Here is a 14,041-nt window from a genome sequence, read left to right as displayed (position 1 = left end):
GTCTGTAGAAGTGCCAAGCCCCAGATGCTTCTTCTATTTGTGTGGATGTTAGAACTCCTGAGGAAAACCTGAGGAGCTGGGCAACAGTCTGGAGCAGAAGGTGTCTCAACTCACCAAAGATGAGCACAGGTCAGAGAGGCTGGATGTCTGCATTGATAAACAGATCTGCCTGTGTGATGGTTGATTCATGGATGAGACTCTAAGCTCATGACTGTGTGTGTGTCTCTGTGAGTGTCTAGGCACTGTACTCTGCTTGTGTACATTGTGATTGATAGTTGCATTTGTGTGCGCAAGTGTGTGCACAGGTATCTGACTCACAGCCTGACACTTCCTGTGTCAGACCTAACCTGACCCCATTTTAGCCCATGGACACCAAGTTATAGGCCTCTTGCCTGTGATTAGGGACTCCTGATTCATGCCTGTGACTGAAAGTACTTGCATCACAGCTGAGGTGACATTGTAGTTTCTGGTGCTGGCCAAGAAGATGCCTGACCTCAGAGGAGCCAAGGTCAGGTGAGAGAAGGGTCACACCTCTGCTCAGCAGCATGTGGTGCAGCACGTGCAAGCTGTGTCTGTGGGTGACACACTGGTGTGTGAGGTCAGAAGCTGTATTGTTTCATTTTCTCTGTATATTGGCTTGTTGTATGACCATGTGCATGGCTTTGTGATTTACCATGTGCACACCATGTTGTGGTGGTTTAGTGAGTGCATCTGTGACTGAATAGGCTAACCTGCCCCATGCTTATGGCCTTCCTCCAGGAAGGGGATGGGTCAGAAAGGGAAGAAGCATGCCCTCATTTTTAATAGGAGGGTGTGTGCTGCTTGTGTAGTGAGTGTGTGCCTTAGTGTGCAAATGTGTTGTTCGTGTGTTTGTGAGATTTTTTGTGTGCGGCCTTCTGTGTTTTTGGTGAGGAGTGTGTAGTGTTAGGGTATATGTGCTGAGCTATTTACTGGGTTTGTCATGAGTCAGGTGTATTGATGTGCATTGTGAGTGTGTTTGCAGGTGATTGGTCCATCAATGTGTGTTGTGTATGTCTCATTTGTGGGTTTCTGATGACTTGTATATATGTGCATGCATGTTCATAAGCTCTCCTTCCCTTAAGGTGGCAACTTGGTAACAGGTAAGTACTATTCACAAATCAGCACTGTGTGTGTGTGATCTGCATCGAGGACCTCAATTTTTCTTTCAGTGTCCTCATTCTGGAGCCCCATTAGCTGTGAGAACCACATTCCAAAAATGCCCTGTGTCTGGAAACGGACCTGCTGTCATATTAATGTACCAGAAAGTGACTCAACTGAAAATCAGAGTTTGCAACCCTTTATTTTTACTAAACACCCCAGACAAGAGAAAATATAGGCATCCAGCTGTGAGAAGTTATTGGGTAGAATGACCTTCAAATAGTGGTGACCTTGGAATGTTACATAAGTCCTTGGTCTCAGTTCACATGTATAAAATGAAAAGAATTACACATCCATGTGAATCTTAGAGAGGCCTTCAGAAATTGTTTATTGAATAATAAGTTTTATGTATTGGATAATTTTTATCACTTAGAATGTATATAAATGTAAAGGAACAAAATTAGTAAGGAGACTGAGAAAATTTTTTCCAATTTGAGTCCTTATAGCTCTAAAATAATATATCGTGCTTGGCTCCCCAGCCTACAAATCGGAAGTTTCCATGTGAAATGGTTTAGAGCTGATTACACCGATGTATTTCACTGAAACCCATGAAGCAGCTAATACCTGGTAATTGTGATGTATAGAAAATGATAACACATATATGCCATTTATTTATTATATATCACATATAATATAAACACAGATACACATGCCTGTGTACCATTATGCCCTCCACTGTACTGCTCGGTGCCTACAGAGTTTGTATCCCTTATGTTTCTATTTCTTAAAAGCTGAAATAGGGGAAAGACCACAAATTCTTACTGCAGCTGTGAGCTGGCTGTAATGGTATCTGGGAATATAAGGCTGGTGAGTGGATATAACTAGGAAATACCAGTGAAGTCCTCATTCCAGTACCCAAATATTCACCAAAATGTTCAGCACTTTTATGGGAGGCAGTTTGTTGACTTTCCTGCTTTCAGAGCTATTGTGGCATCAAGTGGCTTTAAAAGTTCACCAGTTCCTAGAGTGTCCCTGAGGTTACAGCTGTAGGTCAATGGGATTTGGCAAGTTCACAGGCAGAGTGTCACATTGTTCCAACATCTCCTCAGCCCTAGAGTCTCATATTTACTTAAGGCAGACACAATTCATCCCAGTTTTCAGGGCTCATTTTCCAACTCTGCTGCAGTGAGTTGTGTATTCACCAGACCACTGAACAAATTGTCCCTACATGCTCACTGAGCTGTAANCAATGAGATACCACTTAACACCAGTCAGATTGGCTATCATAAACAAAGAAACAAACAACAAGTGCTGGAGAGGTTGTGGGGAAAAGGGGACTCTAGTTCACTGTTGGTGGGATTGCAGACTGGTACAACCACTATGGAAAACGGTATGGAATTTTCTAAGAAAACTAAAAATGAACGTGCCTTTTGACCCAGCAATTCCACTCTTGGGAGTATATCCTAAGAACCCTGAAACAGCAATCCAATAGAACCTATGCACCCCGATGTTCATAGCAGCACAATTCACCATAGCCAAGAGTTGGAAGCAACCTAGATGCCCATTGGTAAATGACTGGATCAAAAAACTATGGTACATTTACACAATGGAATTCTATGCTGCAGAAAGGAAGAAGGAACTCCTACCGTTTGCAACATCATGGATGGAACTGGAAAGCATTATGCTGAGCGAAATAAGCCAGGCGGTGAAAGACAAGTATCATATGATCTCACCATTAACAGGAATCTAAACAAACCAAACAAGCAAGCAAAATACGACCAATGACACTCAAATATGGAACAGGCTGTCAGGACCCAGAGGGGAGAGGGGAGAGAATCATAGGGGAAAAGGGAATGGATTCACATGAACAAGTATAAAAGACACATGGACAATAACTAAGGGTGGGGGGTGGAAAGGGGAGGGAGGCGAGAGCATGGGGTGCGGGGCGGGCAGGGTTGGGAATATAAGACAGAAACCTGTACTTGAACAAGAATTAAATAAAAATTATATTTAAAAGGAAACAAAAAAAATGTCCTTTTAATTTCAATTAAAATAATGTTTTAAACCAAAAAATATATATATATATATATTTACAAAGAGTTCAGTGTTACAAGTACCATTTTGCACACTGCTTTTTTTTCATTTAACACTATATCCAGATATTTCTCCATATTGATTCATACATATCTGTATTTTTATTTCTTCTCAGGTGCAAATTACCCAATTTCACTGATGCTCTGTAGAGGTTCCTGTGGAGATTCCTAAATTGAGATATTGTTCATGAGTCTACTAAATACCACTGAATTGTGTATCTTAGGAGGCTAGAGTGGTCAATGTCATGTTTTATATATTAAATGTTACTCAAAAATTAAAAGGGAGGTTATAAGTGATCTTTGCATACAGCACAGAAAGGAATTTAAAAAATAGTAATAATGTATGATTCATAAGTTGGTATAGGGATAATGGAATTTCAAAATATATATAATTAATCAAAAGGGAGAAACACACCAGTATCAGATCATGACACTAAATCTGTGTGTCTTGAAAAAACAGTCTAAAAATACGTAAGGAAAAACTGACATATCTCAGAGGAGGAAAAGATAAATTCATAGTTAAAATTGTGCAACAGGTTTTGCAGAAGATTTTGCAGATACTTTATAATACATGATGAACAAGTGAAAAATATAATTTAGGAATAAAGAATTATAAACAATCCAAGTAGCAAATCTGAACTTGTTGACATATTACCTTCTTTAACCCAGTTGACAAATATTCTAAGGCCTGCTGTATATCTCTGTTCCTCAGGCTGTAGATGAAGGGATTCAGCATGGGGGTAACTACTGTATACATGACTGAAGCAATTATGTCTTTGGAATCCCATGATGAGGACAAAAAGTAAACAACAGCAAGTGTCCCATAGAATAAAGACACCACAAAGAGATGAGAGCCACAGGTAGAAAAAGCTTTAAAGAGTCTCTTAGTAGAGGGAGCCTTCATGATGATGGTCCCTATACGGATATATGAGCCCACAATAATAGCCAAAGGCAAGAATACAAATATTCCTCCCTGAGCATGGAGGACCAGCTCATTGACGGAGATGTCTGAGCAGCTGAGTTTCAGGAGCACAGTGAGGTCACAAAAGAAGTGGGTGATGACATTGTTGGCACAGAAGGACAGTCGGACCAAGAGGATGGTGTGCAAGAGGGCGCTGCCACAGGAGATGATCCAGGATCCAGCCACCAGCAGCACACACAACTCCTCCCTCATGATAGTAGTGTAGTGTAGAGGGTGACAGATGGCCACGTACCTGTCATATGCCATCACTGCCAGAAGGAAATTGTCATGATTACCAAAAACTATGAAAAAATACAACTGAGAAATGCATCCCACATAGGGAATGGATTGTTGCCGTGTGTGCATATTCATGAGCATCTTAGGAACAGTGACAGATGACAGAGAAATGTCAGAGAAGGCCAAGTGGCTGAGGAAGAAGTACATGGGCGTGTGCAGGCGAGAGTCCAGCCTGATGATCAGGATGATGAGCAGGTTGCCCAGCACTGTGGTCAGGTACATGCCCAGGAACAGGGCAAAGAACAGGCCCTGCTGCTCTGGAGGGATGGGGAGCCCCAGGAGGAGGAATTCGGACATGCTGCTCAGGTTCCCAGGCCTCATGCTGCTCATCTCTCTGCTGGACATGAGGAAGGTTTGGGACTTTCAGAATTCTGGAAATATAACCAGGACCATCACATCTCATACTGTAATTTCCTGGGAAAATCATGAAATTTTATCTACATCCTTATTAATTGTTTTTACTAGTAAATGTAGGCATCTCTGCTGTTACTCACTCTGGTTCTAGGAAAATAGTGAACCCAAAAACCAGCCATCAAGACCTTACTGCACAGAAGCAGGAGGTGGTTACCCTTTCATTCAGCCATTACTTACTGAACACAGAGTCTGTGTGGGGACCTCTACTAAGGACTCAGATGCTACAGTGAACAAGAAGAGCAAGGTGCCCATTTCTAGGAGTTTACAGCTCAATGAGCATGGAGGGATAATATGTATAGCAGTCCAGTGAATACATAGTTACCTGGGGCAGAATTGGAAAATGAGCCCTGAAAACTGGGATCACCTTTTGTCTGCCTTATATAAACATGAGACTCTAGGGCTGAGGAGATGTTGGAACAATGTGACACTCTGCCTGTGAACTTGCCAAGTCCCATTGACCTATAGCTGTAAACCCAGGGACACTCTAGAAATTGGTGAACTTTTAAAGCCACTTGATGCCACAATAGCTCTGAAACCAGAAAAGTCAACAAACTGCCTTTCATAACAGTGCTGAACATTTTGGTGAATATTTGGGTACTGGACTGAGGACTTCACTGGTGTTTCCTAGTTATATCCACTCACCAGCCTTATATTCCCAGATACCATTACAGCCAGCTCACAGCTGCAGTAAGAATTTGTGGTCTTTCACCTATTTCAGCTTTTAAGAAATACAAACTCTGTAGGCAGCAAGCAGTACATTGGCAGACAGAATGGTATACAGATGTGTACCTGTGTTTGTATTACATGAGATATATATAATATAAATGACATGTATGTGTTATCATTTTCTATACATTACAATTACCAAGTATTAGCTGCTTCACGGGGTTCAGTGTAATACATCTGTGTAATAAGCACCCATGCTCTAAATCACTTCACATGGAAACTTCCGATTTCTTGGCTGGGGAGCCAAGCACAATATATTATTTTAGAGCTGTAAGGACTCAAATTGGTCAAAATTTTCTCAGTCTCCTTACTAATTTTGTTCCTTCACATTTATATACATTTCAAGGGAGAAAACTTCTCCAATACGTACGAATTTGTATACAATAAGGAATTACTGAAGACCTCTCTAAGATTCAGAAGGAAGTGTAATTCTTTCCGTTTTATATATGTAACCTGAGGCCAAGGATTTACATAATGTTCCAAGGTCACCACTATCTGAAGGTCATTCTGCCCAATAACTTCTCACAGCTGGACGACTGGATTTTCTTTTGCCTGGGATGTTTAGTAAAAATAAATAGTTGCAAATTTGATTTCCAATTTAGTCACACTCAGGTACATGAATATGACAGCAGGTCCATTCCCAGACACAGGACATTTTTTGGAATTTGATTCTATCACCTAATATTGCACCATAATGAGGACACTTAAAGAAAAGTTGAGGTTGTCGATGCAGATCTCACACACACACAGTGCTGATTTGTGAATATTACTTACCTGTTACCAAGTTGCCACCTTAAGGGAAGGAGAGCTTATGAACACGCATGCACATACACACAAGTCATCAGAAACACACAAATGAGACATACACAACACACATTGATGGACCAATCACCTGCAAACACACTCACAATGCACATCAACACACCTGACTCATGACACACCCAGTAAACAGCTCACCTCATATACACTACTACTACATACATATTACCAAAAACACAGAAGGCCACAAACAAAAAATCTCACAAGAAACACACATGAACAGCACATATGCACACCTAGGAACACACTAACCAAAAAGCAGCACACACTCTCCTATTAAAAATGAGGGTATGTTTCTTCCCTTTCTGACCCATCCCCTTCCTGGAGGAAGGCCATAAGCATGGGGCAGGTTAGCCTATTCAGTCACAGGAGCACTCATTAAACCACACAACACAGTGTGCCTATGGTAAACCACAGTGCCATGCACATGGTCACACAATAGGCCAATATACAGAGAAAATTAAACAATACAGCTTCTGATCTCACACACCACTGTGTCACCCACAGTCACCGCTCACATATGCACCAGCACATGCTGCTGAGCAGAGGTGTGACCCTTCTCTCACCTGAACTTGGCTCCTCTGAGGTCAGGCATCTGCTTGCCCAGCATCAGAGCCTACAATGTCACCTCCGATGATCAGCTGTGATGCAAGTACTTTCAGTCACAGGCATGAATCAGGAGTCCCTAATCACAGGCAAGAGGCCTATAACTTGGTGTCCATGGGCTAAAACAGGGCCAGGTTCGGTCTAACTCAGGAAGAGTCAGGCTGTGAGTCAGATACCTGTGCACACACTTCCACACGCAAAAGCAACTATCAATCACAATGTACACAAGCAGAATATAGTGCCTAGAGACTCACAGAGACGCACACACAGTCATGAGCTTAGAGTCTCATCCATGAGTCAACCATCACACAGGCAGATCTATCCATGAAACAATGCAGACATCCAGCTCTCTGACCTGTGCTCATCTTTGGTGAGTTGAGACACCTTCTACTCCAGACTGTTGCCCAGCTCCTCAGGTTTTCCTCAGGAGTCCTAACATCCACACAAATAGAAGAAGCATCTGGGGCTTGGCACTTCTACAGACTTTCATTTTGTCTAAGCAGCTCCAGAGAAACGAATCAACAGATAACCCTTACTAATGAGAGACTGACACCCAGTCCCCAAGCTTCTAAATAATTCTGCCTGCCCTTTGGGGAGCTGGGTGTCTAAGAGCCAGAGGGACTAGAGTCCTAGGGGACAGTGTCTCTGATTCCAGTGATGCCTGGACTCCTTTCTTCTTGGCCACGTTCCAGCTGGGACAAAGGACTTTTCAACTTTTAATTTGGAAATGATTTTAAAGACACAGAAATGTTATAAAACTGATGTCAAGAATTTTTGGAAAGGCCCTACCCTGATTCCCCAATGTTTAATGTTTCACTGTGTTTACCTTTCATGTGCATGTATGTATTAAAGTATGTATGTTTCATGCTTAGATTTTCACCAGGTATACCACAATGCATGTTATAAGAAGACATATGATATTAATTTATTTCTTTACAAGTGTTTTAATCCTTGATCAATATACTGTGGTGGTATCTGCCAGGTTTTTATAAAGTTATTAGTGTTTTATAGTTAATATTTTAACCCAATTGTTAACAGGTATCATTTGAGTAGATTTTTTGATGATATATAAACATAACTTTTTCCTTATTAGCATTTCAGCCACTATGTTTAACATCCATTGGTGATTCTCTTTTTACTTCTTTTTTGTAAATTATATTCTTTGATTATGCTCTTACAGTTGTCCCAACTTTTCCCTATTTTGCCACCTCCACCCAGAACCCCCTACTCCCTCTGGCAATCCCCACTCCATTGTTCAGATCCATGGGTCATGCATGTAAATTCTTTGGCTGCTCCATTTCCTTTCCTTACATCCCCATCACTATTCTGTCACTACCTCTTAGTACCCAATTCTCTCACCTCTTCACCCATTTCCCAACACTCCCCACCCAACTGACAATCATCAGCACATTCTTCATATCCATTATTCTATCTCTCCTGTATTTGTTTGCCTAGGCTGGTTTTCATATTCAATTGTTGATAGATATGTATTTATTGCTATTTTATTTTTCATAGTTCCTCTCTTCTTCTTTTTCTTAAATAAGTCCTTTCAACGTTAAATATAATAATGGCTCAGTGGTAAAGAATTCTCCTTACTAATTTTGTTCCTAAAGAATTTTTCCTAAATTGTCCCTAAAGAAAGTTTTTCTTTCTAAAAAACTAAAGAATTTAGTTTTTTCTGTCTGGGAAGCTGGTTATTTACCTTTTGATTCTAAATGATAGCTTTGCTGGGTAAAGCAATGTTGGCTGTAGGACCCTGCTTTTATTGACTTTGAGTATTCTTGCCAATCCCTGCTAGCCTGCAAAGTTTCTTTTGAGAAATTGGTTGATAGTCTTATGGGAACTCCTTTGTAGGTAACTGCTTGCTTTTCTCTTGCTGCTTTTAAGATTCTCCCTTTATATTTAAGCTTTGGCACTTTCATGATGATGTGTCTTTGAGTGGACCTCTTTGTGTCCATCATGTTTGGGACTCTCTGTGCTTCTTGGACTGGCATGTCTATTTCCTTCATCAAATAACAAACCTTCTTTTATATTATTTTTCCCAAATAGTTTTTCAGTTTTTGTTTTTTTCTCTTCTCTTTCTGGCACCCCATATGTGAATGTGGAACATTTGAATTGGCTGCAGAGGCCCATTAAAGTTTCCTCAGTTTATTTTTTTATTTCTTTTTCTTCTTGTTTTTTATTTCCTTAAGTTCTAAATCACTGATTTGATTCTCAGCTTCATCCACTCTGCTGTTGTTTCCCTGGAAATTGTTCTTTAATTCAGTTAGTGTATTCTTTATTTCAGACTGGATCTTTTTCACTCTGCTGAAGTCTTCACTACATTCCTTGAGCAGCCTTATAACCAGTAGTTTGAACTCTGCATCTGACAGAGTGCTTATCTCCATTTTGTGTAGTTCTTTTCCTGGAGTTTTATTCTCTTCTTTGATTTAGGCCTTGTTTGTTTGTCTACTCGTTTTGGCAGCCTCCATGTGTTTGTTTCTGTGTGTTAGGTAGAGCTGCTATGACTCCTCTCTTAGTAGAGTGGCTTAATGTTGCAGGTGTCCTGTAGGGTCCGGTAGTACAGCTTCCCCTGTCACCCGATATGGGTATTCGAGGAGTGCCCTTTGTGTGGGCTGAGTATACTCTCTTCTTGTAGATGAGCCTTGGTTGCTGCTAGCAGGTTAATGGGAATGATTTATGCAGGCCAGTCACCTGCAAGGATTGGCTGTGACCACTTACCACCAACCTCCACCCTGTGTGGAGGATCAGCTGTGCAGGAGCAAGGAGATGGTGCTCTGACATGGTCTGTATAGCTGTCCACTGGATGCATAGGTTCTGAGGTTTCTCACGTGGTGAAGGACAAGGTTTTCCGCCTTGTGCATTCTGCCTGAGGCTACTTTGCATGAGGTATAATGCAATTTGAGATGACTATTACCTGTGCTGGAACTGGAGGTTCCCAAGCAAAGCTGATCTCTGAATCAAGGCTGGCTGCTGCTAGTGCCCAGCCTTGGCCACTTAGCAAGAGGTATGGGTGGCTCCCTGAGGCTGACTATTGCTTTTTTGAGATGATTAGGAAGTTGTGAAGCATGAGGCAAGACCAGCCATTCCTATGGAAAAGCCACTGTTAGCAGCTCGGTTGGGCCCATAAGTTGGGTGAGACAGATTGTCAGGGGATCTCTAGGACAGGGCAAACAGTGTAAGGTAGGTTCATGGAGACTCAGGTATGGCACCCAGGTGTGAGCTCTGTGGCTTTGTGGAGGGAAGATTCAGCAAAGGGACAGTGGCCTCTTCCTGACTTTTTGTCTGAAAGAAAACTGTTCCCCAGCTCTCATCTTGATGCCAGACACTTCAATTTCTCCCATTATGCCACTGGTGCCTGTCAAACTGCTAACCCAGTGCTGGAGCCCAGAGTGAGTGAGTCTAAATCTGTACATGTTTTCTTTAAGAGGAAGTGCTTGGGACTCTAGAAGTTCCTCCCCTCAACTCAATGTCCACTGATTTTTGCAGACAGATCTTATGGAGACTTGTCTTCCTGGCACTGGATCTCTGGGCTGGGAGGTATTGTGGGACTGGAACTCGCTGCTCTTGAGATATTCCTCTCAAATTTTTATCCACCACAAGTGGGTATGGCATCAGCCTCCTCCCCTTACACTTGTCTGGATGGATGTTGTTTATTTAATTCTGTAGTTGTCAGACTTTCACTCAACTCAAGTTGTTTACTTCCACAGAAGAACAAGAAGAACACTTCCACAGAAATTCTGAGAGTGCTGAGTGATGGTTGTTCTATAGTTTAGTTGTAATTTTGATGTGGTTGTGGAAGAAAGGGAGCTGTGTTTACCTATGTCACCATGTTGATTTCATTGATGATTCTTATGTCAAGATTATGACAAATTTGATGGCCAGATGATAATTTTCAGATACTGTCTTTTCTCCCATGTTTATTAATTGTGTTCTCTTATAAGAATGAGGTTACCCTTATTCCCCACTCATTTGTTTTTTAGTTGTTTATATCATTATGGTGTCGAGGATTTTACTCATTATTCTCTGAGTTATAGTCTACTACTATTGTTATTCATTTTGAATCTCTTGGTGTGCTTATTGATTCCAAGGACTGTAAGTAATATTAGACAAATCACCTGGGGAATATATGTAAAAGGAACACAAGAACTAAAAAGTAGAAATCAAAGACTAAAGGAATGTTTTCCCATATAGATGGGTCAGGGGTGGAGCAGAAAGAATGAGGGATGGGAACAGTATAGATATATATATATATAACATATAAGTTTCCATTTATTTATAATTTTTAAAGCCCATGAGCTTGAACTAATATCTCCAGCTCTAGTTTAGCACCCAAGAGTCCTTTGCAGCTTCTCCTTTTCTACGTGTGTAGTACCTTTCCTATGAGAGCGAGGAGTCACTCCCTTCTCTTCAGTCTTTCCTCATTTTTTGAATATTTAGATATATGGGAAGTAGTTCAGAAACTTGTACTTATACACGACACTGTTAATGACAGTTGTCATTAGGACTTAAGACTACAGCTTAAGACTTTTTCCAGTTTTTTTTATTGTAAATATGTATAGACGAAATTCTTGGTTCAAGAATTACTAGGTACTTACATTATTTCCCTCTTTAGTCTAATTATGGTATTAATTAAAGATACACTCAGGTTCATTTGTCTTCTTAATTCTATTTTGCTTCACACACCACCTCTTCTATTTATTTTTTAGTGGCAAAATACAACATGGTCATAACTACACTAATGATTATACTCATCTCTCATCTCTTCTGTCCAACTTCTCTGGGTAAACCACCTCATTAGTTTCTGATCTATACTTCCTGTGTTTCTTTTTGCTCAAATGGGATGACATATGTATATTATATTTCCCCTTAATTTTTACAAAAACTTCAGTAGTGTAAGTACCCATTTCCACATTGCTTGTTTCCATTTAACAGTATATCCAGATGTTTCTTTATATAATTCATAAATATCTTTGTTTTTATTTTTTCACAGTTGCAAATTACTCAGTTTCACTGATGATCTATAGAGGTTCCTATAGAGGTTCCTAAAATGAGATATTGGTAGTGAGTCTCATAAGTGCCTGAATTGTGTATCTTAGAAGGCTACAGTGGTCAATGTTGTGTTTTGTATGTTAAATGTTACTCAAATATTAAAAGGGAGGTAAGAAGTAATCTTTGCATACAGCACAGAAAAGAATTAAAAAATAGTAATAATGTATGATTGATAACTTAGTATAGGGGTAATGGAATATCAAAATACATATAATTAATCAAAAGGGAGGAACAAACCAGTAGCATATCATGACACTAAATTAGTGTATCTTCATAATACAGTATACAAATGCATAAGCAAAAATTGACGTATCTCAGCAGAGAAAAAGACAAATTGATAGTTAAAATTGGGCAACATGTTTTGCAAAAGATTTTGCAGATACCTTATAAGAGATGATGAGCAAGTGAAAAATATGGTTTTCACCATATTTTATGGTGAAAGAATTGTAAACAATCCAAGTGGGAAATGTGACCTCATTGACATATTAACTTCTTTAACCCTGTTGATGAATATTCTAAGGCCTGCTTCACATCTCTGTTTTTCAGGCTGTAGATGAAGGGGTTCAGAATTGGGATGCCTACTGTATGCATGACTGAAGCAATGATGTCTTTAGAATCCCATGAGAAGGAGAAAAGGTAAACAACAGCAAGTGTCCTGTAGAATAAAGACACCACAAGGAGATGGGAGACACAGGTAGAAAAAAATTTCAAGAGTCTCTTAGTGGAGGAAGCCTTCATAATGAGGGTTCCTATATGGATATATGAGCCCAAAACAATAGCTAAAGGCAAGAATATAAACATTCCTCCCTCAGTGAAGATTACCAGCTCATTGACGGAGATGTCTGAGCAGCTGAGTTTCAGGAGCACAGTGAGGTCACAGAAGTGGGTGATGACATTGTTGGCACAGAAGGACAGTCGGACCAAGAGGATGGTGTGCAAGAGGGCGCTGCCACAGGAGATGATCCAGGATCCAGCCACCAGCAGCACACACAACTCCTCCCTCACGATAGTAGTGTAGTGTAGAGGGTGACAGATGGCCACGTACCTGTCATATGCCATCATCGCAAGAAGGAAATTGTCAAGACTACCAAAAACTATGAAAAAATACAACTGAGAAGTGCATCCCACATAGGGAATGGATTGTTGCCGTGTGTGCATATTCATGAGCATCTTAGGAACAGTGACAGATGACAGAGAAATTCAGAGAAGGCCAAGTGGCTGAGGAAGAAATACATGGGTGTGTGCAGGTGAGGGTCCAGCCTGATGAGCAGGATGATGAGCAGGTTGCCCAGCACTGTGGTCAGGTACATGCCCAGGAACAAGGCAAAGAACAGGCCCTGCTGCCCTGGAGGGATGGGGAGCCCCAGGAGGAGGAACTCGGACATGCTGCTCTGGTTCCCAGGCCTCATGCTGCTCATCTCTCTGCTGGACATGAGGAAGGTTTGGGACTTTCAGAATTCTGGAAATATAACCAGGACCATAACATCTCATACTCTAATTTTCTGAAAAAAAAATCATGAAATTTTATCTATAATCTTATTAGTTTTTTTGTACTAGTAAATGTATGCATCTCTGCTGTTACTCAGTCTGCTTCTAGGAAAACACTGAACCCAAAAAGCGGCCAACAAGACCTTACTGCACAGAAGCACAAGGTGTTTACCATTTCATTCAGCCATTACTTACTGAACACAGAGTCTGTGTCGGGACCTCTACTAAGGACTCAGATGCTACAGTGAACAAGAAGAGCAAGGTGCCCATTTCTAGGAGTTACAGCTCAATGAGCATGGAGGGATAATTTGTACACTGGTCTGGTGAATGCACAACTCACTGCAGCAGAGTTGGAAAATGAGCCCTGAAAACTGGGATGAATTGTGTCTGCCTTAAGTAAATATGAGACTCCAGTGCTGAGGAGATGTTGGAACAAAGTGACACTCTGCCTGTGAACTTGCCAAGT

General features: G+C 40.8%; 1 protein-coding gene across 1 annotated transcript; it reads right to left on the bottom strand.

The window, feature by feature from the left end:
* Positions 1-698: 698 nt before the first annotated feature.
* LOC118995929 (olfactory receptor 1J4-like) lies at positions 699-13,496 on the bottom strand. Its single transcript, XM_037059055.1, is given in 4 exon segments — positions 699-741; positions 3,887-4,792; positions 13,001-13,289; positions 13,292-13,496. Coding segments are annotated over 4 exon segments (1,443 nt in total).
* Positions 13,497-14,041: the final 545 nt, after the last annotated feature.

Source organism: Sturnira hondurensis, unplaced genomic scaffold, assembly GCF_014824575.4.
Source record: "Sturnira hondurensis isolate 20B ecotype Veracruz unplaced genomic scaffold, ASM1482457v3 Scaffold0010448, whole genome shotgun sequence".
NCBI lineage: Eukaryota > Metazoa > Chordata > Mammalia > Chiroptera > Phyllostomidae > Sturnira > Sturnira hondurensis.
Note: the sequence above shows the minus strand (reverse complement) of the source record. Positions and strands in the feature narration are given on the sequence as shown.